General features: G+C 56.5%; 1 protein-coding gene across 4 annotated transcripts in view; it reads right to left on the bottom strand.

Moving 5' to 3' along the window:
- The window catches only part of NKX2-2 (NK2 homeobox 2), a 34377-nt gene extending 11390 nt beyond the window's left edge, over positions 1–22987 (bottom strand). The window contains exons 1-3 of one of the 4 annotated variants that reach the window (XM_070485490.1): positions 22857–22987; positions 13839–14530; positions 11479–12917 (exon numbers count right to left, since the gene is read on the bottom strand). In XM_070485490.1, coding sequence (XP_070341591.1) covers positions 12355–12917; positions 13839–14097 — 822 coding nt within the window. In that variant the 5' untranslated portion in view covers positions 14098–14530; positions 22857–22987 and the 3' untranslated portion in view covers positions 11479–12354. Of the gene's footprint in view, positions 1–11478; positions 12918–13838; positions 14531–21886; positions 22213–22856 lie in introns of those variants that run through there. The other 3 variants (XM_070485489.1, XM_070485488.1, XM_070485491.1) reach the window with 3 other exon arrangements.
- Between the last annotated feature and the right edge of the window lie 2255 nt (positions 22988–25242).

Genomic DNA, 25242 nt, shown 5'->3' with positions numbered 1-25242 from the left:
ATGTTTAAAGAAATAAATTTGCTTTTAAGATCTGCTTTATCAGAATCCGTGAAGTTATATTGTGGCATAAACACGAATACTATAAATGCTGGGAGAACAAAAAGAAAAAACCAACCTAAGAATGGAAAACATCCCCGTGAGATGTACTGTTACCAGTTTATTATTCCGGGAGCATTATGAAAGCATTCATCAGCATCGCCTTCCCTTACTTTTCAGCCACACAGTTGAACTCCATCAGAGCATGGTCCTCCAACTTTACAGTCACTACAGGGATCCAGATAAGAATGGATTGCCTTGTTTATTCTGCACCTTTCGCATTTGAACGCTCTGGCTTACTGCTGCAAGATGAATTGGTATCGCGTTTCCTCATTTGATTAATTAACCCAGCTGCGATAATTGTGTCAGCATGCCCTGAACAAGCAGTCTCCCCAGCCGTCCTGCCCAAGTCTCCATGAGAGCCTTTCATTTTAACCAGTGGGTCTGGGGGGGCTGACAACAGCGTTCGTAATTGCTCTGTCTAATTGCATAGGAGCAGGGAGAAACTTTAAAAGGGTGTTTGCATCAAGAGTGGCATTCAATTTGCCTTGTTATTTTCTCCTGTTGCTGATATCATGCCTAATTTTAGGAAATGTCATTATGTCCACAGAAAAGAGCGAAATGGGAGTTGGAAGGGTTAACAAGAGAGCAATCGCTGCAACCCATCTCCTAGCCCCTCACTCAGCTCACATGCCCATCAACACCAGAATCCTGCCTCAGGCAACACTGTCCCTCGATCGTCTCACCATGATGTCCATGGTCCACACTCTGTGGTGACTTCAGACACTCTTCTCTGACACAGAAGGCAGTCCTTCTGCCTTCCAATGTCATGAATTCCAGGGAAGAAGGCAAATCTTGACGTGTCTTCTTGTCCTGACTCACTCTGAGTCAGCAAAGGCAGCAGCTGGTGAGAGAGGCGACAGCGGTGGCCAAGGAAAGGATCTCAGTCACTCTGCTTAAATTAAAGAGCTCTAATAAGTTCCTCATTCCCAAGGGGTAGAATCATATTTCAATCTAATTTCCTTTATGACCTAAATTCGTTCTTCTGAGAAGGGTTCTATAGTATTCTCCAGCCCGTCAAAGGGTCTTTGGTGCACAAAAGATGAAGAACCTGTTGTAGGTGGCTCCATTCCTCCCTCCAGCTGAGCAGTAATTGGCATTTCTGAGTGTCCCCACATGTCCCACTCCACCCATCCCAGCCAGTTACATAGTCAGGAATCAACCAAGGCTCCTAACATATTTTTTAAAAACCTCCTCATCTTTTATGGAATTTTATCTAGCCTGAGGCATTTGTGATTGAGGGTAGAAAGAGTGTGTGAACAGATAAATATACATCCCCACTCCCAGCCCATTCCCTAACCCTTGCCATCATGGCTATTCATTTCAGAGTGAACTGAAGGTTTCATAAGAGCAGTTGAAGAGCTGTGAATAGTGGTTAATTAGCAGGTTAATTGCAGTGATGTTAATTAGCATTTATAGGAAGGAAGAAAGGCTAACTTATTTTTCCTTTTACAGCTCCAAACAAATGTTCGGTATGATCTAGCTCTTCCCTGTTCAACATGGGAATCATTGGCCACATGTGGTTATTTGAATTTAAATTAATGAAAATTAAATAAAATTTAAAAATCAGTTCTGCAGCCACTCTAGCCACATTTCCAGTGCTTGATAGCCACATGTGGCTGGTGGCTACCGTACTGGAGAGCACGGGCACAGGACCCTCACTGCAGAACTATCCACCGGCAGTGCGCCCCGAGTCCTTTACCGTGTTCACCCGACACTCCAGAGCCTCGCCCCGCCTGTCCCTCCGGCTTGCTCCTCTTCTCCCCACCTCCTCTGTCCTCACCCGTTCCTGGGTGTGCAGCCCGTCTCCCTCATCTCACTGGAGTCCTCTGCCATGAGAAGGGGTGTGTGCTGGGACTCCCATTGGGAGTCCAGCTCCTCCATTTCCAAATGATTCGATACCTTCACGACCTCCTTGTGATGCCCTTTGAATCAAGAAGGGCAGGTATATCCTTTTTAATTTTTTTTTTTAGCCAGTGAGGAATCAGGCTCAGAGAGCGTAAATAACTTCTCCAAGGTTGCGCTTGACGCAGACCGTCTTCTGGCTTCATCTTTCTGAGGTAAAAGTGTATTGCGGTCACGCGGTCTTCATTCCGAAGACAGGGAAGCCCACTCGGCTGTGCCTCTCGCAGGGTAACTGTGGGAAGGGCGTGGGCGTGGAGCAGGGATCCTCCACATGGCTGGCAGCCCTGGGCAGCGTGTTTCCCTCTGGGCACCTCAGTTTCCTCATCTGGAAAATTCCAGCAGGGAGTTGTTACAAGTTGATACTGAGATTTCTTAGCTCTAATGGTCAACATATATTTTGGATTACTTTTTACTCACATGGCTCTTAATTATTTATTTCCCAAATGATTCAAAGATTATTTTACAAAGTTTCCCTGCCTTTGTTTTCGGGGTGGCCATCATTCGAGTAGGCTTCCTATTGATAATTTAATAGGGTCATCTTTAGCAAGGCATTTGGCATTGTCATCCAGGCCCTCACAACCCCAAGGGTGGTCCTGCACCAGCGGCAGCAGCAGCAGCCCCTGGGAGCTTGTTAGAAATGCAGAATTTCAGGCCTGCCAACTCGGAACTTGCATTTTATCAAAATCCAAGGTGATTCAAATTTGAGCAACTCTGCTCCAGGCCCTGCAGAGACAAGAAGAAAAGCAACTCACCTATGAAGAAATATGCCTCAGGGGGACCAGGCACACACAGCGAGCTCGTTGCTCCAGACACTCCCGGCCACACTGGGCCACACGGGCCACTCTCATCAGGGGTTTTCCAGTTGGCGTTTGAGCCCTTTCCGGGCATGGATGTATTCTTTCCCACATCTGTCTCAGAAACATGAGAGAATCCATGCACCATACTTTCGGCCCTGGAGTCCACTTCCTTGGGGACTCGTCATCTGCTCTTATATCCTCTTTCTTCCATCTCATTAATACCCTGACTAAGGCTCTCTGGCTGGGAGCAGCCTTTTTGTGCACACCCTGGGGGACACAATTCAGTCCATAACATGCCATCTCCATAGCCTCTTCTGGGTAATGAGTGGCTCTTTCTGCATGTTGATGTCACACTCTGTGCATGGGCGGTGTGTCCCTGTGTCCTGCGTCCCCAAGCCAAAAGTCAGGGTGCAGGCTGGACTTCAGGGAAGCCAACTGTCCATCAGATGTTTTGAACCCAGAACCTGACCAATGAGGACTGTGCAAACTGGAGGGTGCCTGCCTGATCCAAGGAGATTCTCTTTCCTGGGAGGTAGGAAATGTGAGCTGTGCTCAGAGCAGCTGGGAGCTCCCTTCTGATGGGAAAAGTCTGGCTCACTGGCCTGGAGGATGGATCCTGAGGGAATGAGAGCCATAGGTCCAGCTCTTCATAAGGGTGTCTATACATCCCAGCCTTGGCAATGAGGAGCCAGATGGCTGGCCAGCTGCTCGTTAGCCTCTGTATCCCTCCTCACACTGTCGCCTGGGCACAGTGACTCCTTGCCACCCCAAACTCTAGGACAGAAAGATGCATGAATGGTGGACATTCCCAAGAAACACGTAGGGGAGTAGGGCATTGGGATGGGCCATTAGGTCTTGGGTGACCTCTGAGAGACCAACGCCAAGTCCAGGATGAAGGCAGAAGTAAAATCCCAAGTATCTGTATCTCAGTTTGGGGTCCCCCAGAAGCTGCCCCTGAGACAGAGACTTGTATACAAGTACTTAATAAGGGAAAGGGACCCAGGAAGGACCAACAAGGGAGGGGGAAGTGAGACAGGGAAGGGAAAGAAGGAATACCAGGTGTGTTAATGAGCAGATTGTGACTGAGGGCAACTGGGCTTCAGTCCCACTGCAGACCTCTGGGAGATGGCGTAGGACGTCTCCAGTTCTTCCACCTGGGGTGAGGAAGCTGCCATTTATCCATCAATTTCCACCTGAAACTGGCTGAAGACCATGAACTTCGTAGCACCTGCCGACTGTCCAGGGGTCTGACACCCTTCTGCGCCTCCTTCAGGCAGAGACTTGCAGGCTCTGGCAGTAGGCAGCCCTCGGCACAGGTGGGAACAGGGAGTGCCAGGGGCTGTGGGCGCTGTGCTGCAGTCCGTCAGAAACCCTTCCTCCTACCCAGAGCCACGTCTTTTCATGCTCGGAGGACGTGGCTGGATGAGCTGGTGGAGAAGGGCTGGCCATTTCTGAAAGGTGCCTTCAGGGTCAGACCATCAGCTGTCTGATCCTCTGACATAGGTACAAAAATTGGATTTCTTTGTCTTGACCTCATAAATCCAACTCTCCCTTTTACATCAGGCGATGCTGAGACAATGCTTTGATGTTGTAGCTAGTAGAGTTAAAGAAACATGGAAAGGTCTGGAAGTAAATACTCAAGTAAGAGTACTTTTAATAGTTCTCTAAATTTCTCAGATTAGGGAGCCCACACTATACCCAAAAGAATGATAACTTATTTTCCATTTCTCCCACATCTGGTAAAAGACAAGCAATCATCTAAGGATAGAACAATTCACAATTTAAAATCTATTTTTCTTGTTCCCCTTATCATCCTGGGGGGAGAGGGGAGTTGCTCATGTCACCAAAACCAAGGAGATGGCAGGCCATGGCCTCAGGAGTAAGAATAGACTCAGAGTGTGCCACTCAGGTGGCCCCTCGGCCTGTTCCCCCTTTGCTCTCCGGGAACACTTGCTGGCTCAGGATGGCCTCTCGGTACCCAGTGGAGGGGCTGGTGTGCAGGTTTCCTGGAGGAAGTCAAGGGCCTGGCACCACGCACCCAGACCAGCCGGGCTGGGCTCTGAGCACACATTGCTAGTGGGAAACGGCTGAGTCTTGCTCTGGAGAAGCCCGCCACCCAGCTGCCTCCCGCAGAACAGGAGAGAGTCTCTGCCCCCCAACCCCCTCTTCTGAAACAGGATAGGGCACCCTGGCGAATCCCACCTCCACCCCCAGGACTCTTTCTCTGTGAGGATACTGCCTTCTTCGGATGCACAGGGTGCTTAATTGCTCTGAGACTCGGTTTCCTCATTTGTAGAAGGGACAGATAGGCTGTGACAATCAGATAAGATGACACAGAAGTGCCCAGCAGGCGCCTGGCCATAGTGGATACTCAATAAATGGTGATGGTTGTCATCCTTCAGGTATGGGGGCTGGTGTCACAGAACCGTGGCTTTCTTTGTACCATTTTATGAACGAAGGCAAAAATACCACAGGTGAAAACAGGCAGCCAGGAAAGGGCTGGGATTTTTTTCATCTAAGTCTTTCAGTCGGTGCCTATAAATATTCTGCAGGAGGCAGTATTTTGGGTGATAGAAATATTCTATTACTTAGTCATGGTGGTGGAGGCTACATGGGTGTCAGCCTGAAGAGGGGGGCGTATAAGGAGTTGGCTGGGATTGATATCTTTAGCCTCTTCCATCACACTCCAGGAGCCAAATTCAAGGGCCGAGAGTTTTAATTCTTCCAGAATGAAGATTAAGCAACCTGTCCTTTCTTCTCTAAAATAAGCGGACAAGACGTGCGCGCGCACACACACACAGACCCCTCAGCCCTGGTGTAAAAGACACCTCACCGATACATGTCTTAATCCTGCAGGTGCCCGAACGCCGCTCCAGGACAGTGATCGACGGGGGAGTCTTTTCTTATCCAATCGCGCCACCACGCGGACAACTTGGGCACTGCAGAGTCCCTAATCTGACATTGATTCGCTAGCGTTGAAGGCCGAGCACGGAGGGGTGGGGTGGGGTGGGGTGGGGTGGGGTGGGGTGGGGTGGGGTGGGGTGGGGGAGAGAGGCGGGCTCAAAAAAGCAAAGGGATCAACCATTGGAGGCAAGAATGCCTTTGATGGGAGGCAGTTCCACCTCGTGCATCCACGGAAAAATCAGCGAAACAAGGTGGAATTGCAGGCCCTATTTTTGGGGGGGGGGGAGGGGGGCGCAGACATTGAGGAATTTAACGCTTTCGGCCCCTAGTCCGCTGCTCCAGACCCAGCCTCTCAGAAAGGCACCAGGGTGGGGTTGGAAGTAAGAGGCATCTACAATCTGGCGCCCTTTCCACTCTCAAATACCCCTGCGCCCCAATCGAACCCTCAGCACAAGGAGCTCTTAGGTAGGGGGCGTTCTTGCCTCCCTCCCCGAGACCCCAAGGCCCCGAGTCCGCGTGGCGTCTACCCCTGGTAACCAGGTGGCGCCACTGCACTGCTCGCCAATGGCCGGGGAAAAGCGTGAGGAGGCAGAGGGCTTCTCTTGCGTCTTCCTTCGCTGGCAGCAGCACCGGCACCTGATTGGGATTGGGGATGAGCAGGAGTAGCTGGAGCGCCGAATCGATGGCGGGCGAGAGGTGAGGCCTCTTCTTCCTGGGACTCCCTCCCTTCTCCCCCAAACCTAAATCAGAATCCCTCTTCGGCATTGTTCTCTCGCTCCCTGAACCCCCTGGACACCCACTCACCGCAGCCTTACAGAACTGCTCACTCTGCGTTCACTCACAGGGGCCGATACGGACACGGACGTGGAGACCGCTCAGGATGGCAGAGACCGCGCCCTGGTGCCCGTCGTGGAGCCCTCCCAGCTGCCAGCGCGCGTCTGGACCACAGGACCAATTTGCTGTTGTTTGTGACCATTCGCGATGGAAGTTGGGGAGGGGATGGGAGGTAGAAGGATGGGGGGGGGGATTACAACGGAGGAAAAAGAGCGTCATCAAGAGCAGATAGATGGCTCCTGTCGTCGAGCACCTTCCAAGCCGCCCGTGCACCGGCAAGTCAAGGTTGGAGCGGGTGGCTCCCGCCGCCGTCTGACTTGCACGCTCTTATCCTGGTTCCGAGCCGCCGACTCCTCCTCGGCCCCCTCACCGGCCTGGGGCCGTGCTTCCGTGGAAATGCAGCCCTGAACCTCCGGAGCAGGTCTCCTCCCGGCGCTCTTCCGGGACTAGGCCCGGCGCGCAGCCACGCGGCTGGAGCGCGGTGCGGGGGCGCCTCCTGGCGGCCGAGGCGGCGTGCGGGCCTCGGCAGTCTCTCCCACTCCAGGCAGTGCGTCTGCGGGACTCCGCTTCTGGCGCGGGCGGGCGGCCCTCTGGTCTGCGTTTCCCCACTTGCTCGGGTGGGGGCGCCGAGGCCTATGCGCCTCTTTATTAATAACGATGCCCCGGAGGAAAAAAAAAATTAGAGCCTTTAAAAACCAGACGGGGGAGGGGTGTGTGTGTGTGTGTGTGTGTGTGTGTGTGTGTGTGTGTTGGGGCGTTGGTGAAAGCAATAAAACTCAGATCGCTTCCTTGGAGAGATAGCGGCGGCTATAATGCGCCGAGGGGATCAGGGGTTTATTTGCAGATCCTGGATAAAAGATGATATATCGACACGGTTTAGAGTGTCATTGCGCCTGGCCTCTCAGGAAGCCACAAGTACATATTTCCTGAAATACCGGCCAACACAATATCTAATCCACACACCACTTAAGCACAGGAGGGGAACCTCAGCATCTCACAAGTTCGCGCCTGGTTTCCTAGCTCTGGGTGGGGAGAGTCCACCCGGGGCGGGATCTGGCGCGCCTGGACGCCCCCTTCCCTGGCCTTTGTCTTCAGTCTAAGTAATCACTTAGCGAGGGGCCTTAAATACGTCTGAGAACTGTCCTTATGCTCGGTAAATATTGGATTAGCTTTTCAATGACCAGGCTCTTGAAAAGGCTCGAGAAATCCACACCAGGTCTCAACTAAGCCCAACAGTCAATAGGTAAGGAAAATAAGTAGTTTCCTGGCGGGGCTGGGGAGCGTTGAGAAGGGGGTTCCTACTCTCACCAAATTATCCGATTCTACTAAATATGACAGTAGTACTAAATAGGAAAAGGGGGAGTGCCCATATGTTGGATTAGCTGGAATTTCCACCATCTCAGTTGTGGTCATTAAGGGCTGAGTGACTTTGACCAAGGGGACACGCGCAGGCTCTATTTTTAGTCCCACCGAGCTCAGCATGAGCTCTTTTTGTTTAGCACATATTTTTCGTTTGGGGGATGCTTATGGGGGTTTTTGACTCGGCTATTGGGGAAAGGCATGACCCAAAGATCAGCGACTGCCCCACGCTGACTCGGACTGCTTAGGAGAGGCAAACGGCAGGCAAATTCCTGGGAAGCTCCGCTCTGTGTCTCTGTCATTGCCTTCTGCTAGCCAAACGGTGCAGGAGACATTGAGAATCAGAGAGGAAGTCCCTCTTTCCTCCGACATGAGGCGTGGGGGGCTGGTGAAAGAAGTTCTTAAACTGGTTTCTTGTCGCACCGAGATGCCCGTGGGATCCCTGCGCATAATTCGAATGACAGGGGATTGGTGGTCTGGCTAGGTGGAAGGGGCCTCAGAGCCGCCCGCAGCCAAAATCCAGCTGGACCCAGGACTAAGCCGTCCCTCGGCCTCTCCGAGCCTTTCCCGCAGCGCGTGGAAGGGTGGCTCTCTACGCTCAGGCGTCGCCACGGTTCCGGTTCCGGTGCCGGAGCAAGAGGACTGGATTTCATCTACCGTGGAGCTGCGAAGCCTGCGGGGTCCGAGCATCCCCCAGGGCCAAGCACTTCGGATCTCCTCCTGCAGCGGCACGGTCCGAGGGCTTCGACGCGGGGCTCCCAGGCAGGAGAAGCTAACTGCCAGTTCTGGCTCACAGCAACATACAAAGCGCGCTCAAGGAGCCGCAACGCTTAGGGCATACGGTTCGCAGACCCGAGCCTGAGCGTTAGAGCCAGTATTTGGTGGAAGAGACAGAGAAAGAGAGAGAGGGAGAGAGGGAAGAGAGAAAGGTATCCAGCTCTCGGCGTGTCATGGGGCCTGGGCGGGGCTAGCGCCCTCTGAAGCCATCAAAGACAGGGGTGGCTTTTTTCCCCTCCTCCAACCTCCTCCCCAATAGATATAGCACGAATTTTTAATGCGTCTTCCTTTCACAGACAACAATACAGGGTTTGAAAGCCGGACACAATTTGGGTTTTGTGCGGGTCCCTCCTCGCGCTCCCTCGGCCCAGCTGGCCATATGGAATCCAGCATGGAGCCCGCGGATGACAAAGGGACCCAGTGACAGGCCCAACAAAACCCCAAGGAGACTTCTGCCTGACTCCGGGATTCACTGCCCGCGATAAGCGCGCTGAATGGTGCGGGGGGCGGCGGGCCCTTTCTCCCTCTTCCCCTCTCTCTGTCCCCCGCGATCCTTTCTCTGTCCCTTTTTAATATGCACGCCTCTAACATCCCCGGCTCCCAGCTCTCCCATTGTGCCGTTTTGTGCGGCCCGCTGTAGATTGGGCGAAGATAGACTGCCGTAGCAGACCCTGCGCCGGGTGCGCTCCCAGGGCGCTGAGGTTAGGGCCACACAGGGCTCTGCGGGCGCTTTTATTGACTCTATAGGGACCCGAGGACAGAGAGAGGCAGGCGCTGGACCCACCTCCCCGGCTCCCGGCCGCGCGAGCGCACACCCAGACTGCGGGCTCGCGGGCCTGGCTACCGCCCAAAACGCGCCCTCAACGAGCATACTGTGGAAGCCTTAGAGAATTTGGACCTTCCAAGCTCCTTCCCTCCTCTTTGGAGGTCTGGGGGGTTCCTATGATCATTCTTGGCCCCCAGAAGTCCTGGGGCCTGAGTCTTGGAGCTGTGCCTCAGGCCTTGTGACAACTGCACTCCAAGGGGCTAGGAACTCTCACCTCCCTTCTCCGCGGATTGGGGGTTACAGAGAAGTTACTAGTGGGAGGGGGAGTGGTTGGTATTAGGGCAGGTTGAACATTCGACTTCTGCACAGCAAACTATTCGGGGGAGAATTCTCCTGGCCTTTACAGACAGCAAGAAATAAAACTCCAAACGTTTCCAAGCTAATGTGGGGAACAAAGGGAGACTCTTCTGCATTTAGAAAAACCTGGATGAACCCGGATGAACCTGGAGATGGGAAAGGACATTTAGGAGGGTATTAGAAAGACTCCAGCGCCCTCAGTTATCCAGGGGCGGGTGCGGAACGCAGGAATAACGTGTAATCACGTCCCTGGGCGTGTTGCGCTGAGTGCTACTGACGCGCAGATTTGGTCACACGGATAATCATGTTTGCTTTAGATATTCAATTAAATTTGATCATCAACTAGACGGAGCGAGAAAGTCAGCTGGGACCGCTCCCTTTCCTCGGCCTCCTCGCCCCCGACCCCCACCCCCACCCCCACCCCCACCCCAACCCCCACCCCCACCCACGAAGGTGGAGCTCGAGAGAAAACTAGAGATACAATTTCCGAATGGGGCCAACTTTCGATCCCAAGGCGTCGCAGAGCACCTGCTGGGCCCTGAGCTACAGAGCCTGGGTGTTTTCAGAAACCGAAAAATAGAGGAGAGGGGCACCCCTTCCCCCCAAGTCCACATGGCCCTCTGAGACGCTCCCCCGCGCCGGCGAGTGTGCGCTAGCATCCGCCAAGGAGATCTCCCGGCGACAAGGGTGGGAGGGAATCAGTTTTCTACCAGGGATGGACCATGCGCCCTCCCCCAGGCGAACCGGGGGCTGTTTGCTCACTGCCCGCTCTCCTCACCCCAGCCCCGGAGGCCGGGGCGCACTACCCTACCTCCAAACTCCTACTTTCTAGCAAGCAGTTCACCCAGCTTCATGCCAAACAGCTGGCCTGGGCGATCGCGCGCAGCCAAATGCTAGGAGGGGACGAGGCACCGGACCTGGTCCAGGGAGAGGGGGCTGGAAACCGGGAAAGGATGGGGGCGGAAGAGAAGGGGGAAAGCTCCGTTTGCAGGGATTGCCACTGACTCCGAGTCCTTAGCTCTCCCGGCCAAAGAGCCTAGAGGAGGCCGCTGCACCCCCCTCCCTCCCCCGCGTCCCTCCTTATTGCCTCGAGCGCCCCGAAACCCGCCTCACCCTTCCTCCCTTCCCGCGCCCAGGTCTTCTACCTGTCTCCTGGGCCGCTGGCGTCCCCCAAGTTTGAAAAGGGGGTGGGAGCGGAGAGAAAGCAAACCAGTCTCAACCTCAGCGCCCCCGCCCCCTTCTTAGCGCGAGGTAAATCAAACGCGACAAAGTGAAAGTTATCGAGGCTTCAACAGCTTCTCAGGCTGAAGGAGCCACTCGGAGATTTGGGGCAGCGAGGAGGTTTGCTCTCCTTGCCTTCTCGTTTTCCACTTTTCCTCCCGGATTCAGACAGCGCGCGAGGCCGGGTGAGAGGCCCAGGAGAGGGCGGGCGACCCTGGCCTTTGGGTCTACAGCTCGCAGGCCCGAGGCCAAGCGCTTCCGCCCCGGCCCGGGGTCCGGGGCTCGGAGTGAGGCCTGTCCGGGGAGTCTATCCAGCGCCTCGCGCGGCCCTAGCCCCCAGCTCCGAGGGGAAGCCGGGTGAGAGCGCGGCTAGCCGTTTGGCCGGGCTCCTTTCCCAAGGCCTCCGGGCCTGGCGCAGGGCGACAAAGTAAGACAAACAGGAGGGCTGGGCTTGGTTTTTTTAAACACAGGATTTTTATTAAAATTCTTATTTAAAAAAATCGAAAGCTTTCAGCGCCCGGCGCTCTTGGGGAAACGCACCGAACCGCTGAGCTCCAACTTCCGGGGCTCAGGACCCGGAAGATGGGGCAGAGGGCTTCTTGCCTACACTTTTTCCTTTTTCATATTTAAGAAATGTTTGCACTGAACAAAATAAAAAAAGAAAGACGAGAGCAGGAGAAACCAAACGTAAGCAAACCGAAAAAAACCACAAAGAAAGGAGTTAGGCCCTGAGGGGGAACAGGCCTGTCCTGAATGTCATTTTGGCAACAGTCACCACCGATATTTACAACGAAAATCGAAATCTGCCACCAGTTGTCTGAATGTTTACATGGCCATAAATATTTAGTATTTTCTTATTTAAAAAAAGGAGAAAAATCCTCGATATTTTTAAAGTGTTCTCCACTTGCTTTAAAAGAAGACGGCTGACAATATCGCTACTCACACAAATATATTTTACAAAATTCACAAAAGCAGGGGGTGGGGAGTGGGTTGGTCTTTTTCTCTTCACAAGTGAGGAGGTTAACGCTGGGACGATTCGGTCCCCGTGGGGAGGGGCAAAAAAGTGAAGCTGCGCAAACATTCTGTAAACACGGCTTATAGTTCAGCCCTCTCCAAAGGTTCACAAGGAGAGGACGGGGCAGAGCTGGGTGGTGGAATCTGCCGCTCCAAGGAGGCACAGGCAACCTCCCGCGCCTCCCCAACAGAGCCGAGAGTCAACTCGACTCCATAATAATAATTATAATAATAATAATCACCCTAAGGACCGAGTCCGCGTCGCCGCCGCCGCCGCCGGGGTGGGGCCAGGGCCTAGGGCCGCGAGTCTCCGGGCGGCGGCGCTCACCAAGTCCACTGCTGGGCCTGGACCAAGGGGTGTGTTGTCGGATACTGGGGGGTGCTGGCCGAGCTGTACTGGGCGTTGTACTGCATGTGCTGCAGAGACTGCGCGCTGTAGGCCGAAAAGGGGATGCCCGCCTGGAAGGTGGCGGCTGCCAGGTCCTGGGCTTTGAGCGCGTGGCACGGCTTGCCGTCCCTGACCAAAACGGGCACGGCCACCCGGCGCGGCGAGGGCAGGGGCGTCACCTCCATACCTTTCTCTGCCCGGGCGCGCTTCATCTTGTAGCGGTGGTTCTGGAACCAGATCTTGACCTGCGTGGGCGTGAGGCGGATGAGGCTGGCCAGGTGCTCGCGCTCAGGCGCCGACAGGTACCTCTGCTGCCGGAAGCGCCGCTCCAGCTCGTAGGTCTGCGCCTTGGAGAAGAGCACCCGCCGCTTCCGCTTTTTGCCCGCGTCCCCCCCGCCGCCTGGGGTCTCCTTGTCATTGTCCGGTGATTCGTCGGCCGAGGGCTCCGGGGACTTGGAGCTCGAGTCCTGGGGCGCCGCGCCGGCCGCCAGCCCGTGCACTGGGGGAGAGAGAAGCGCGTCAGGCTACTGGAAGCCGCGCGCAGGCTGGGCCAGACCCTGTGCGCCCGGGATCCTCGGTGCGCCCCCAGCCCTCTGCACCCCTCAGCCCGGCCCCACTGTCTTCGCCTTGACCCCAGCCCTGCTCCACGCATGACAAAGCCATCGGCCTCCCCCAGGGGAAAGAGGAGAAGCGGCGGGAGTGGGGGCTCGGGACGTGCGTTACTAGGGGTTCGCACAGTGTGGGTGCGTATTTCGGGGGAGTGACGCACGGAGATGATCATCGCGGGTTCAGGGCTCCGGCCCCCTTAAGCAGTTTCCTCTCGGGAGAGACGTGGGCAGATTTTTAAAAGAAAAATCCCACAATCCCGGCATTGATCGGCTCAGCCATTTAAGGCAGGTTTTTGGGGGCCTTCGTTTTTGCTTTCGACTTTCTCGACACCCTCCGCGCCGCACAAAGCGTCCTCTATGATCGCGCAGGGGGCAGGGTGAGCCATTTATACGCGGGCCGCCGGGAGCCTCCCCCACCCTCTCCCCATGCCCCGAGGCTTGCTGGCTCGCTCCAGTGCTCCAGGCCAGTCCCTCCCGGCTGTCCGAACGGGGGAGCCCCAGCTAGAGCCATCAGTCCCAGCTGACTGCTGTAACCAGCCCTTGGGAAGTAGTCCCCCCCCCCCCAACTTTCCTCCTAATTTCTCGCTTTGAAAAAAATATCCGAGACCCAGACTTTTTCTGGGACTAGCAGGGCTCGACGCGGAGGAAAGTATTAGGGGCTTCTAAACAAGTGCTGAAACGCTTTCCAGGGGTGCAGGGTGAGGGATCGGGCGTAAATGGCTCCGTCCCCTTTCTCCCCCAGCGTCCGGCCCAGGCTGCGGCCACAGGAAGACAGGCGGCGACCGCCGCGGCGGCCAAGTTCCGCTACTTACGCGAGTACTGGAGTCCCTCGGTGCTGGCCAGCCAGCGCGTATATGGGTTGTCGCTGCTGTCGTAGAAGGGGTTCTTCAGGGGCAGGCTCTGCACCGTGTCCAGGGCGCCCTGCCCCAGCGGCCCGGCCTTCTTCGCGGGCTCCGGCCCCTCGCTCTCCTCCTCCGGCCCTTCGGCCACCGAGCCTTCCTCATCGTTGGTGTCCGGCAGGTCCAAGATGTCCTTGACCGAAAACCCCGTCTTTGTGTTGGTCAGCGACATGGCTCTGGACCCCGCAATTTATGTCGCAAAGTTGTAGCTTCACTTGGTCAATTCGTGGCGCTCCCCAATTGGGGTGGGAAGGGGGTATGGGGGGAAGGATTGGGGGAGGGGAGGGGGGATGGGCTTTAATTATTGAGAAAATTATTATTTTTAAAAAAGAAAGAAACTATAGGGAAGGGAAAGGGGGGGAAAAAAGTCCAATGCAGCGTCTGTGTCTTCTCCGAGAGCGCGGGGAAATGAACGCAGGGAGCTGGCGGCCTGCGCCCAGAGCGCCGCGGGCCGGGCCCTAGTTTGTAACTCCAGGAGGGGTGCCAAGGCGGCGTCAACTCGGGCTCCAGCGGCCGCTCGGCGCGCGGTGGCGGCTGGTGGCGAGGAAAAAATGGGCCATTGCCCGAGCGATCAGTCCATATAAGGCTGGGCTCCACTCACGAACCTGGTGAGAGGGGGGAGGGGGAGAAAGAGAGGGAGGGAGTGAGGGAGGGGGAGCGAGAGAGGGAGCGAGAGAAGGGTGGAAAAAAAGGGGGGGAGACGTTAAAACGCAAAGGTTGGACACGTGTGGGCGGGTCTTGGAAGTCAAGTGGATGAAGACAGTATTTGCAGATGTGAAATTGTGGGTTTTGGGGAGCTCCGCGCTCCCAGCCAACGGCCCTCTAGAGCAAGATGAGAGGTGTAACGTGTCAATTAATTGCAAAGACGGGGCGAGCCTTTTTTTTTTTTAACCCAGTATTTACATACAAAGGACCACCGCGTCGCTCGCGAGTCCATACACTTGAAAGGGCTGTTTTAACGAATTGCATCTTAAAAAAAGCTGAGGAGGAGAGAAAACAAAACAGAAACCAAGAGGAGGGAAAAGAAATCCTCCTTAACATTCACCGGTTCCTACCTCCCCGCCCCCGCGTGCCCACCCCCAGCAAGCCGGAAAATTGGCGATTTGTGGCGCCTGTGGAAAAGGGGGAGGGGGCGAAGTCTGAGCCGCAGAAATCTCTCCTTTCCATCGCTGGTGGTTCCCTAAACAAGATCCGGTTCAAATGGCAAGAGCCCAACTTCTGTAAGCCTCCTAGGTCAATATTTTGGTTGAGGCTTAAGGTTGAGTACTAGAAATGACAAGGCAAGTAATTGATTCTAGTTAACGCCGAAAGAGCCCGAAACCCAGGAGAGGGTTATGGCTCGGGGCCGGCTGGAGCCACCACCAAGCGACACCCCCTCTCCAGCCACCCTTTATTTGCTAAAGACTTATTTATTTCCTTCTCTCCGCCTCCCCCCTCACCCCCTCACCCCCTCCATTTCTTTGCGGCCGAGGAGCGCTGCGCAGTTCACTTTCGGCCTTGCAGGCGGCCCAAGGGAGGGGCGGGGTGGGGGTGGGGGACTCTAACTGGGGCGGCGTTCGGACCCCGGCCCCGCCGCCTGGGACGCCGAGGGCCGCGTACACCGGGTGGAGGGCAGGGCGGACGGCCCGGCAACCTTCCTGCCCCCTATTATGCCTCCGGGAGAGGTGCAGCGGCGGGAAAGGAGAGGAAAGGGGTGGGGGGCGGGGGCGCTGTCGTCACCCCGGATGGGGACCCCGAAAGCCGGGGGAAGGTACGCGGGACGGGCGGAGGATGCTGCGTTTTGTCCAGAGTTTCCTTCTCCCACGCAAGTCCTTTAATTTCGTCCCCTTTAGGCGCGATTCGAGGACACGCTCCAGGCTCCCAGCTCGCCTTGGGTTTGTGTGAACTTCCCAACCTCTCGCCGGCCCGGGAACTGAACTTTTCTGGGACAGCACCTCCTCCTCGGCGCTAGGAAGGAAAAACCCTCGCCGCACTTCCCACCCCTGATTCGAGGGGTTTTGGGGGAGGGGGGGCGGTTGCTACCTGATGCTCGTCCCCGCCAGAAGAGCATCAGGAAGGTGCTTGGCCTGGGGGCGGGGAGGGGCGCATAAGGCCGCGCGGGGGGTCCCGGCTCCCCTCTGCCCTTGGCCGGGGTCGCCTCAGCGCTGGCGAGCGGAGCGCGCGGGCGCCGCGTCCCCCTCGCGCGCAGCTGCGGCCGCCGCAGTGCCCCTGCCGCCCCCGGGTTGCCAGCGCCTAGCGAGGGCGCCTCTCCCCGAGCCGCTCGGCGGCTTTCTGCGGCCCTCGCCGCCTCGCCCCCAGTATGTGACGTGGGTGACAATGGCCCAGGTTCGAGCGAGCCCCTCGTCGGCGCGTCCTGGGTGGTCGGACCCGGGCAAACACAAATACAAACCGATTGCTAAGCTGCGGACAATGAGCGAAATGTAGACAAATGTCCCGCTCCCGTTGGAAGCCTTTGTCCCGGCGCGGTTTTTGCATTTATTTCAGTGGCGAAATAATACATGATTGACGCCCTCTTTCAATGTGTCCTAACTGTTTGGAATAAATCTAAGGTTGTTCCTAGTTGTCATGGCATTCAACCCTTTTCAATGGACTATCTCTTCATTCATTTCTGAATCCGTCCACAATATTAAGGAAACCCCTTCATGTCGACGCTCCCCATTCCTCTTTCTCCTCCTTTTTTTCCTTTCTACCCCTCCTTCTTTTTTTCCCTGCAAGAATTAGAAACTGGTTTGAATCGTGTTCCTCGAACCCATTACTTTTCGTGCTTTTTCCTCTCCTTCCAGCCTCCGTCTTTCTCAGCCTCCCTTCTCGTTGCCTCCCCTCCCCCCTTAAACGGGGGCGTTCTCGGCCGGTCCAGTCTGAGGAGGGAAGTTGGTTCTTCAGGAGTCGCAGAGGCCCAGTTTGGAAACAGGGGCAGGGTGGGCCTGCCCCAACCATTGTTACCGAGCGGCTAAACTGGTGAGAAAAAGTTCCTCAACCCAAGCATTGCAGAGAGCTTCCTGTGGTTCTTTCTCTGATTCTTCCGTCCCATGGGGGAGGGGGGTGTCTCTTGGGGACCAGGGCAGGCTGCAGGGATGGGGAAGGGTCAGAAATGAGTCTACTTGGGCCAGGCCAATTCTTGGGTTGCACATAAAATGGTCTTTGGGCAAGAAGTGTCCCTTTTTACAAACCCTCTGATTCCTCTCTCCCAAAGGGCGGGGGAGGGGCTCCCAGCCGCCTTCCCTGGAGCCCGCTCACTTCCTCAGCTTGGAACCACCCAGTTCCATTTAGTTCCCAACTTCTCCCTCCCTTCCCCCAACATTGTGGGCCTTTCTCCCAGGATCTAATCAGCACTGCCACTGTTGACCACGTCCCCTCCCCTCCCCCTGGGAGCCTGCACGGTGGGCAGAGCACCTGAGAGACAGACCTCTGTTTTCCTACCGGAATCCAGGCTCCTGGGAATTAATCACTGGGGGGTGGGGGTGGGGGTGGGAGGGGGGGAGTGCTGACAATGGGCCTTGAGAAGGAAGCCCCCAGCCCAATTTAGGGCAGGCCAGACTCCCACGCGGCTGCCCCTTGGCCTCAACCAGATGGAGTCTTTGGCTCCTCAGGTCGCAGGATCCCCTTCCAGGGGCACTTGCGGGGCCACACTTCCCGTGCCCGCCCAGACCTGATCTCGGCTCCTTCCTGCACCATCACTCCAGCCTGTGCCAGTGCTTTTCCTTCCGCTGGCCTTGGGTCAGCTGGGCAGGGAGGGAGCTGGAGGGAGCCTCGCCTAGTCTCCTGCCGCCCGGCTCCGCACCCTGGGGAGCCGAATCCGCTATGCCCAGGGTCTGTCTCCTGGGACCTAGCGAGTCCATTTTCCCCCATCCCTTCGTCGCCCGCGTGGTTCCCGCGTCCTCTTCCAAAGCGCTGACATTTGCAATTGAAAAGGCGCTGGGATACCACTGGGAGGCCCGTAATTGAAGGGGAGAAACTCGGCTTGTTAGAGGAAGATCATAAAATGCAAGTCCCCCAGGACTGGCCTGCGGACGCCCGGAGGCCGGCGCGGGACCAGCTGGCGGCCAGGGGCAAGTCCGGCGCCCAAAGCATGCTTCTCGATTTCGTGCAGCCGGGAGAGCGGGGGCCAGGCCACACGCGCACCTTAACACGCAAATTAAACCGGTGACTGCGTTCAGAGGACTCCCCAAGAGGTCTGGCCAGGATCACGACGGCCTGGCCTTTTCAAGCCAGGGGTCTCCTGTTACGCGAGATCCTGCATAGCCAGCAGGCTGAGAGGACCCAGCACCCGCCTCCTCCTGAGAGCCCTTTATTAACGTCCCCTGTCAGTTCTGAACATATCAGTGTCCTCTTGCACCAGTTTCAGCTCTACCTGAATGTGCTGTACTCTCCCCCACTGGGGATTCTTTGGTAGATTCTTTCCCGGTTCCATCTTGCAGCCAGGAGAGGAGGACAATGTCCTGGCTTCCACCATGACTGGGTTTGGGCTTTGGGCTCTGCTGCCGGCGTCGGGGAGCTCGTGAGCACCCTGCAGTGGGCCTTCGGCTGCTGCAAAGTTGGGGACGAAGTCGAGGAGGGTGCGGGAAATTTGATCCCAGCGTGTTCTAGGCCGGAGGGAGATGCTTTTGGTTTTCTTTGGTGAAGCACACACCACCTAGCACCCATGCCAGCGTCGCCAGAGCAGCCAGAGGTCTTTATTCTCAGCGTTGGGGCTCCAGGTTCCTTACAAATCTCGAACTCTGTACTCTTTCTTCCTACTTTTAGGATGGGCGCAAAGGGAGTCGCCGGGCCGAGGGGAGGTGAGGGAGTGGAGGAAGAGAATCTTTCTCCTTGGAGGCTAGAGGGAACCTCCTTTGGGCAGCTTCCCAGGCCGCTAAGCTCCTTTCCGCCGCTCTGGGTTCCGGAGGGACTGAAGCGCGGGCGGCTGGAGAGGGCGGCGGGGGAGCTGAACAATCGCCGGAGGCCCAGGAGGGGAGGTAAATGTACACAGGCTAAGTGGCCCCACTCCAGGACAAGTGGCCCTCCAAGTTGGCCCACTGTTTACCTGTTTACTTTCCCAGGTAGCTCAAACACGAGCGCCTTTTCTGAGCTCCGGAGCACGGGGGCGGCCCTGGCGCGCCCTGCGTTCCCGGCTTCTGGCTGCCCCACACCGTCGCTTTACGCCCCCTGTTGGGGGAGGGGTGAGCTCCTAAGGGCAGCAAACATGGCAAGAAAGGAAGATACTTTGGGAAAGTAAGGAGAGGCCTGGGCACACCCCACGCCTGGGAACCTGGCTTGGTGCGCCTTTGGATGAAGTGGGCTTGCTGGCGCGGCATCCAGCGCCCTACTCCGCGCCTCTCTGTTCAGGGCTTGAGGGCCTCTTGGGAGGCGCTCTGCTCACATCCGTCCCCTTGCAGGCTGGTGAAAGCTTGCTGGTAGGCGCGTCCTCGAGGGCAGTTTAGGACAGGAAAAGTCCTGGGGGGGGGGGGTGCACCTTGGGGGCTGACTCTAAAGGGGGGGGCAGCCTTGAGCAGCCCAAAGCTTCGGCAGCAGTCCTAGGGGCCACCCCTCGCCCTCCCCACCCACAAACGCGCGTCCAATCACTAAAAATACAAGGTCTTTTCCCTTTATTTGGAAACACTAATTTGTTTGACTTCATTTCTTTTCTTTCTTTTTTTTTGGAATGAAAGAGGTTGAAAAGAAACTCCTTCCCTGGTACAGTATGTGGCTGAGCTCTCAGCCCCCCTCATATCCCATCTCAGATAACAACCTTCAAGTGGATTAGTTTATTGTCTGGTTAGCGCCAAGGTGCACGCGTTGGTCTTCATTCACTCCCGGAACAAAGCGCGTGGCCCCTTCCCGCCCAGGCGAGGACGGGCGCGGACACAAAGGTTCTGCCTGAGGGAACGATTATTTTATCGCGGGTTGGAGACTCGAGCGTGGCATGCACTCCACATCAATGCGGAAGGAAAATGTCGCCCAATCTGTTCCCTGACACCCGGCGATAAAGACGCTCGCCTCCAAATCGGCCCGATGGTGGCTTCAGCTTCAGGTGGGGAACAGGGGCTGCAGGAAGCAGGGGGTCAGCTCTGGCGTCCCGGGTGAAAGAAGTCCACGAGTGTGGCCCAGGTACCAAGCAGGGACTGTTCCTACCCAGAAAACTGAAAGTTAGGCTTGTCTATGGTGGGTCCAAGCCCCAACTGACATTGCCTTCTGCCCCGGGGAGAAGGAAACAGGTCTTGGAAATCTCTGCAGCCTATGGGGCAGAAGAGTGGAGTAACTGGGTTGGGAAGGCCTGTCACTGTGCAACTTTTGTGGGGCTAGACCATTACAGGGGCAAATCTCTGGTAGGGGAGACCCACAGCCATTGCACAGAGGGACCAGAACGCGGGGGCTAGTGGGAAGGGAAAGAAAATCTCAGCCCACTTTGGGTTCTGGCCTAAAGTGAGTTTTTTCTTCTTTGGTCCATATTGTGTTAACTCTTAACATTGTCTCAGGTGGGGAAGAATGACTGGGTGCCTCCCAGAAGGATAATCCTCCCAAGTCATCAAGAAAGTATAGGGCAGATCTGTTTTCCAGGCCCAGAGACAGAGCTCAAATTCTGTGTCTGGGGAAAGGCCCCGCTGCCTGCCTTCCTCCAGAGCCCCAAGAACTCTGTGAAGCCATGGAGAGAAGAGCTGATCTTGGGACCCAGAACCTGGAGGCCCCCCTGCAATTAATTGTGAGTGCAGGACGCAGGCATCCACTGAGCTACCTCCCCTAGTCTTTTTTCAAGGCGAAATACACAACACTTTCCCAATTATCTACCCTCAAAAAAGGGAAGGGGGGACCACACATATCTCCCGGGGACATAAATTGTGATAGAAATTAGGATTTCTATTAATCAGCCTCATTGTGTGGGCGTAAGACCCCGCGGACATATGTTAGGACTTTGATAAATGCACTTTAATAAGATCTTTGAAAATGCATCCAATAAAATAAAAGGCAAGAAAAGCCGTTTAACTTTCATGGATGTTAAATTGAACACGAAATGTGGCTCGGGGCACGCTGCAAAATGGAACCGGCTTGCCTCCAACATTTGCTTTAAAAACGCAGCTCTAAGCCCCCCTTGGGCCAAATGAGCCTGTCCCAGCCAATCCATTGTCACCAGTTTATTGGGGGAACCAAGCACTACGTCCCTCCAGGCAAACTCCTCTGCTTTATTCGTTCGCGGTGCTCTAAAGATTAAATATGTTACAATGAGATTACGCATCGTCAGTGTTGCCTTCAGGAACGTTCTTCCAGCCAAGCCCGACCTTCCCCCGATAAGGGCGATTTCAATGCAGGAGATTTGGGTTTCTCAAGGAAACAAGGCGCTGAAAGCGTGTTCTTATCTGAATTTACTTAACACGTGACACAATCATTACTACAGACTTCGAAAAACAAGCGGCCTGTCCTAACGGTTAGTATTCGGCGCTTAAAGCTGGGCCAGGCGGGCTGATGTGAAACGTGGCCATCGCCTGCGCGGGGAAGCCCTGCTGAGAGAAGGGCTGGGGCCTGGAAGGACTAGGGACCGACCCGCAAGGCCCTCGGCAGGAGAGGAAGCCGGGTCCCAGGGTTCGCCCTCTCACTTCTCCAATCTGAGCACCAAAAGTCCACAAATCTCCTCCAGACGCAACGCCCCCTTTTTACCCCCGAGCGCCACTGAAGTCCAGAAGGCACGAGAAGCGCGCCAAAGGGCCTCCTTACAGTGTTGCGTGTGGTGGTGGTGGTGGTGGCGGGGGAAGGGTTTGGAGCACAGGGGGAGCCCCTCTGAGACCAGGACCTCAGCAGACCCCACCGAGGTTCATTTCTGATCCTCTGGCGATCTCTACCGACGCAAATGAAGAACTGTCCGGCGCCTGGCGCGACCCGCGCGACACTCGCCCCCTCAAAGTGCATGCTTGAACCGCTTCCCCAGAGACCCCCGACCACTGCTCAGCCCCCAGCCCTGGTCCTTCCTGCCTGCAACTCCCGTCACTTACCTTCCTCCTCCTCCTCCTCCTCACTGTCCCCCACCTCGTGGCCCAGGTCTTCTCCATTAGGCGCCATCTCCAGATTACCTTCGGGACTTCTGCCGCTGCCTTAGCCCTCAATCCCGAGCCCCTCCATGGCGCCCAGGGGGAGACTCACCGGGCGGAGGTGGGTGCAGAGGAGGCCCTTCCTTGCCACGGCCGGCCGGCCGGGGCAGCCGAGGAGCATCCGGTACCGGCAGTGGGGAGGGGGCTGGCGAGGCGCTCCGCGCGCCCGCTCCGCCTCCCACTTCCCGGCGCTGCGGCGACAGCCCCGCCGCCTTTCAAGGCGCGTCTTTATCTAGCCCTCCACCTACCCGGACCCCCCTCCCCGCGCCCTTCCCCCACCGCGCGCCCTCCCGGGCGGGGCTTGCGGCACGGCCGCCGGCGTCGCGCCCCTCCCTCCACCCGCTCCTCAGTCCCCAGCACCTGCCCAGGCCCCAGGGCAGTCCGGTTGCCCGGGCGGTGCCGGAAAGCGCGCGGCGGCCGTAGCACCTGGCCTCGGCGGCAGGTAAAACTTTTCGTGTCCGCGGGCGTGACGGGCGGGGCTCGGTCCCTCCCCGAGTGCCCCCCTCGTGACCAGCCGAGGCAGCGGAGGACTTTAGACGCCCAGCACTTGTCCACCTGCTGCTTTCGGACTCCGCGGCTTGGGGACCGAGCCGAGTCGAGAGCGGTGAGAGGGCGGGGCGCGCAACCCTGGCACAGCTCGGAGGGGACTGCGGTGCCCCGAAAGCCGCTCCCCTGGCCTGCCGCACGGACAGCGCCCGGAGCGCGTTCCGGTCCCCGGTGGCTGCGGCGGCCCGCGCGGGGGCTGGGGCGGGAGGCGCCGACAGTCCGCGCCTGACAGCGAGGGGCGACGCCCGGCTCCCTTGCAGCGCCCAGTTTCAGCCGCGGTCACGGCGCCCCCGGTGCCCCCGGCACCGCGAGCCAGCGGGAGGCTCACCTGGAGCGCGGCTGCGTCGCTGGAGCCCGGGCTCGGCGAGCGCGCACAGCCCCGGCCGCTCTTTATCCCGCGCCGCGGGCGGCTGCCGGGCCGCGGGCGCTCGGGCTGTGGCGCGGCGCGGCGCGGCGCGGCGGGCGAGCGCCCCCCTCCCGGCTCGGCCCGGGCCCGGCGGCCCCACCCTCCAGGCGCCGGGCCCCACGGCGGCCGCGCAGCCCAGCGGAGGGGGCCGCTCCCCCGCGCCGCGCGCGCTCTGTTTGTTTTCCTTGCCCGACTGACGTGAGTCAAAATATTGGCCATATGTTCAGCGGTAATAAATTGGGTATGAGCGCAAACACACTTGGGCTTCGATGGCTCTCTCAGTTGCCACATGGCCGGCTTGGGGGGAGGGCGGCTGCCACCTTCCCTCGGCCCCTGGCCCCCAAACAGGCGAGTAGGTTCCTTCTCCTTAGCGCCCCCTGAGCTGGAGATCTGGGACCCTGGTCTCTCGTCTCCCTCGCCCCTCCTCCGTCCCCAGCCGTGCCTTGGACCCTGCAGTCCTGGCGAGCCGGGCTGCTGGTTAACAAGGTCGCCATCTATAAATTGCTCCGTCGCTAAGAAGCCATAAAACCGAAGGGCCAGATGTGGCACGTTATTTATGTGTGAAAACCGCGTTTACACTAGATACGCCGACCAAGGCCGATAGCGCGACTTCGAGGGAGGTCACAGACCTCTCGCCCTGAGCTCCAGGCTCCTCCCCAGCACACTCCCCCCTTCCAGATTGAGGGGTGCTGGTCTTGCTGCCAAAGGGATTCAGCTCTCTGCAGCCCAGGAAGAAAGTGATTTCAGTGCGCTTGTGCCAAGGTGCCACCTGTCCAGAGTTAGAGGCAGCCGCGGTGATTTCTTTCTTTTCCCTTTTTTTCCACAGGGCCTGGGAGGCTGTTTTATTTTCCAGGCGGTTGATAGGTTCCGCGGGGCTTTGGTCTGAAGGGGAAAGGTGGCATTTGAACGCTGAAGACGTTCAACCCTGCGGGTGGGTGGGATTTGGGGGGGGGGGGCCTCCTGGCCCCTGAGGGAGGGTTTTTTTTGCGGGGGGCGGAAATGCAAGTGGAACAGCTCACCTGGCTGAGGGAGCAGCTGAGATGATTCCTACCTCAAGCCTGACTGTGTGCTCCAGTGTGGCATCTCACTGGCCTTATTTAAATTATATGGCTGCCAGGGCACTCAGACAGAAGCAATTCGGGCATTGGACATGAAATCCGAGTGGCCCTGTGTGCCTCAGGAGAGGGAGGTAAATACTCTATAGCAATGGAAAACAATTGTTTTGTTTTTCTCTTCCGGAAGGCGGCCTCGGGACTGCCTGTCCCCACACTGGTCACCGCACACTTTACTCACATGAATTCATTAAGAGTCATTGTCTCTCCCGTGCCATTATTTTACTATTTCTTGAAGTGAACCAAATTCTCTCTGTGGTTAATAAGCACGGGGCCAGGCCCCCTACCTTCCTTTTCATCTTCAGAACACCTGGGGTTCCCTGAATGACATCTTCCGTCTGGCCAAGGAAAATAAGAGATGAAAAATGTTGCCCTACTGCAGGGAAAAACATAAGCATTTGACTTCACTATTACCACTTCCCCTCGGTCTGTGTTCACTGGATAACTGTCCTTAGGTGGCAGTTAAGGGTGGAAAAATGATGCTGTTGAAAGAGGGTGGGAGAGACAGGGAGAATGGATATGGGGTGGGGGTGGGGAGGAGGACCCCTTCAACAGGTGCAAGAAAAAGCTATGAAATGAACCTCTTACCCTTAAGTGCTGAGCACAGACAGCGCCTCTTCAGGTCTGCTCTCCTGGGCCACAGAGTGAGCCCCAAGAAATCTTTAGTTACTGCAGAGAAATCTGTGGCTACACTCGAGCCTGCAGGAGCTATTAATCTTGGAAAATTACTACTGCACTTTCACTCTTTTTTCTTAGATTTTGTCTTTATTTGTGGTTATAAAGCTAAACCTAGAGTGTATTTGTGGGTTTACATCACCTCCAAGCATAAACTCTGGGATCACTGATGAATAGCTTCTTCAGGTCAGAATATTGCTTCATGCCCAAAACTGGCCAAAGGGATTTAAAAACAGACCTCACATTTGTAGTCCTCGTGGGAATGGGTATCTTTGTCTAACAAGTGCCTTGTGGAGAGGCTTGTGTTTTTTCCCTGCCCGTATCGCTGACACTGTCTATACAGTGAACTGAGATGCAGACAAAGAGTTTAGAAAGTCAGTGAGTGGTGGTTTCAGGGTGGAAAACTGAGAGATGTGAAGTAAAGAGCACATCGTCAGGCTTTTTATGACTGCCTATTGAGGAAACCTTATTTAAAAATAGCAAATGTACCAGGGCATCAATTAGGTAATTGATACTAAAAA

The sequence above is a fragment of the Equus asinus genome, chromosome 15, assembly GCF_041296235.1.
Source record: "Equus asinus isolate D_3611 breed Donkey chromosome 15, EquAss-T2T_v2, whole genome shotgun sequence".
NCBI classification, from domain to species: Eukaryota; Metazoa; Chordata; class Mammalia; order Perissodactyla; family Equidae; genus Equus; species Equus asinus.
This window is presented reverse-complemented; position numbering and strand designations above follow the sequence as displayed.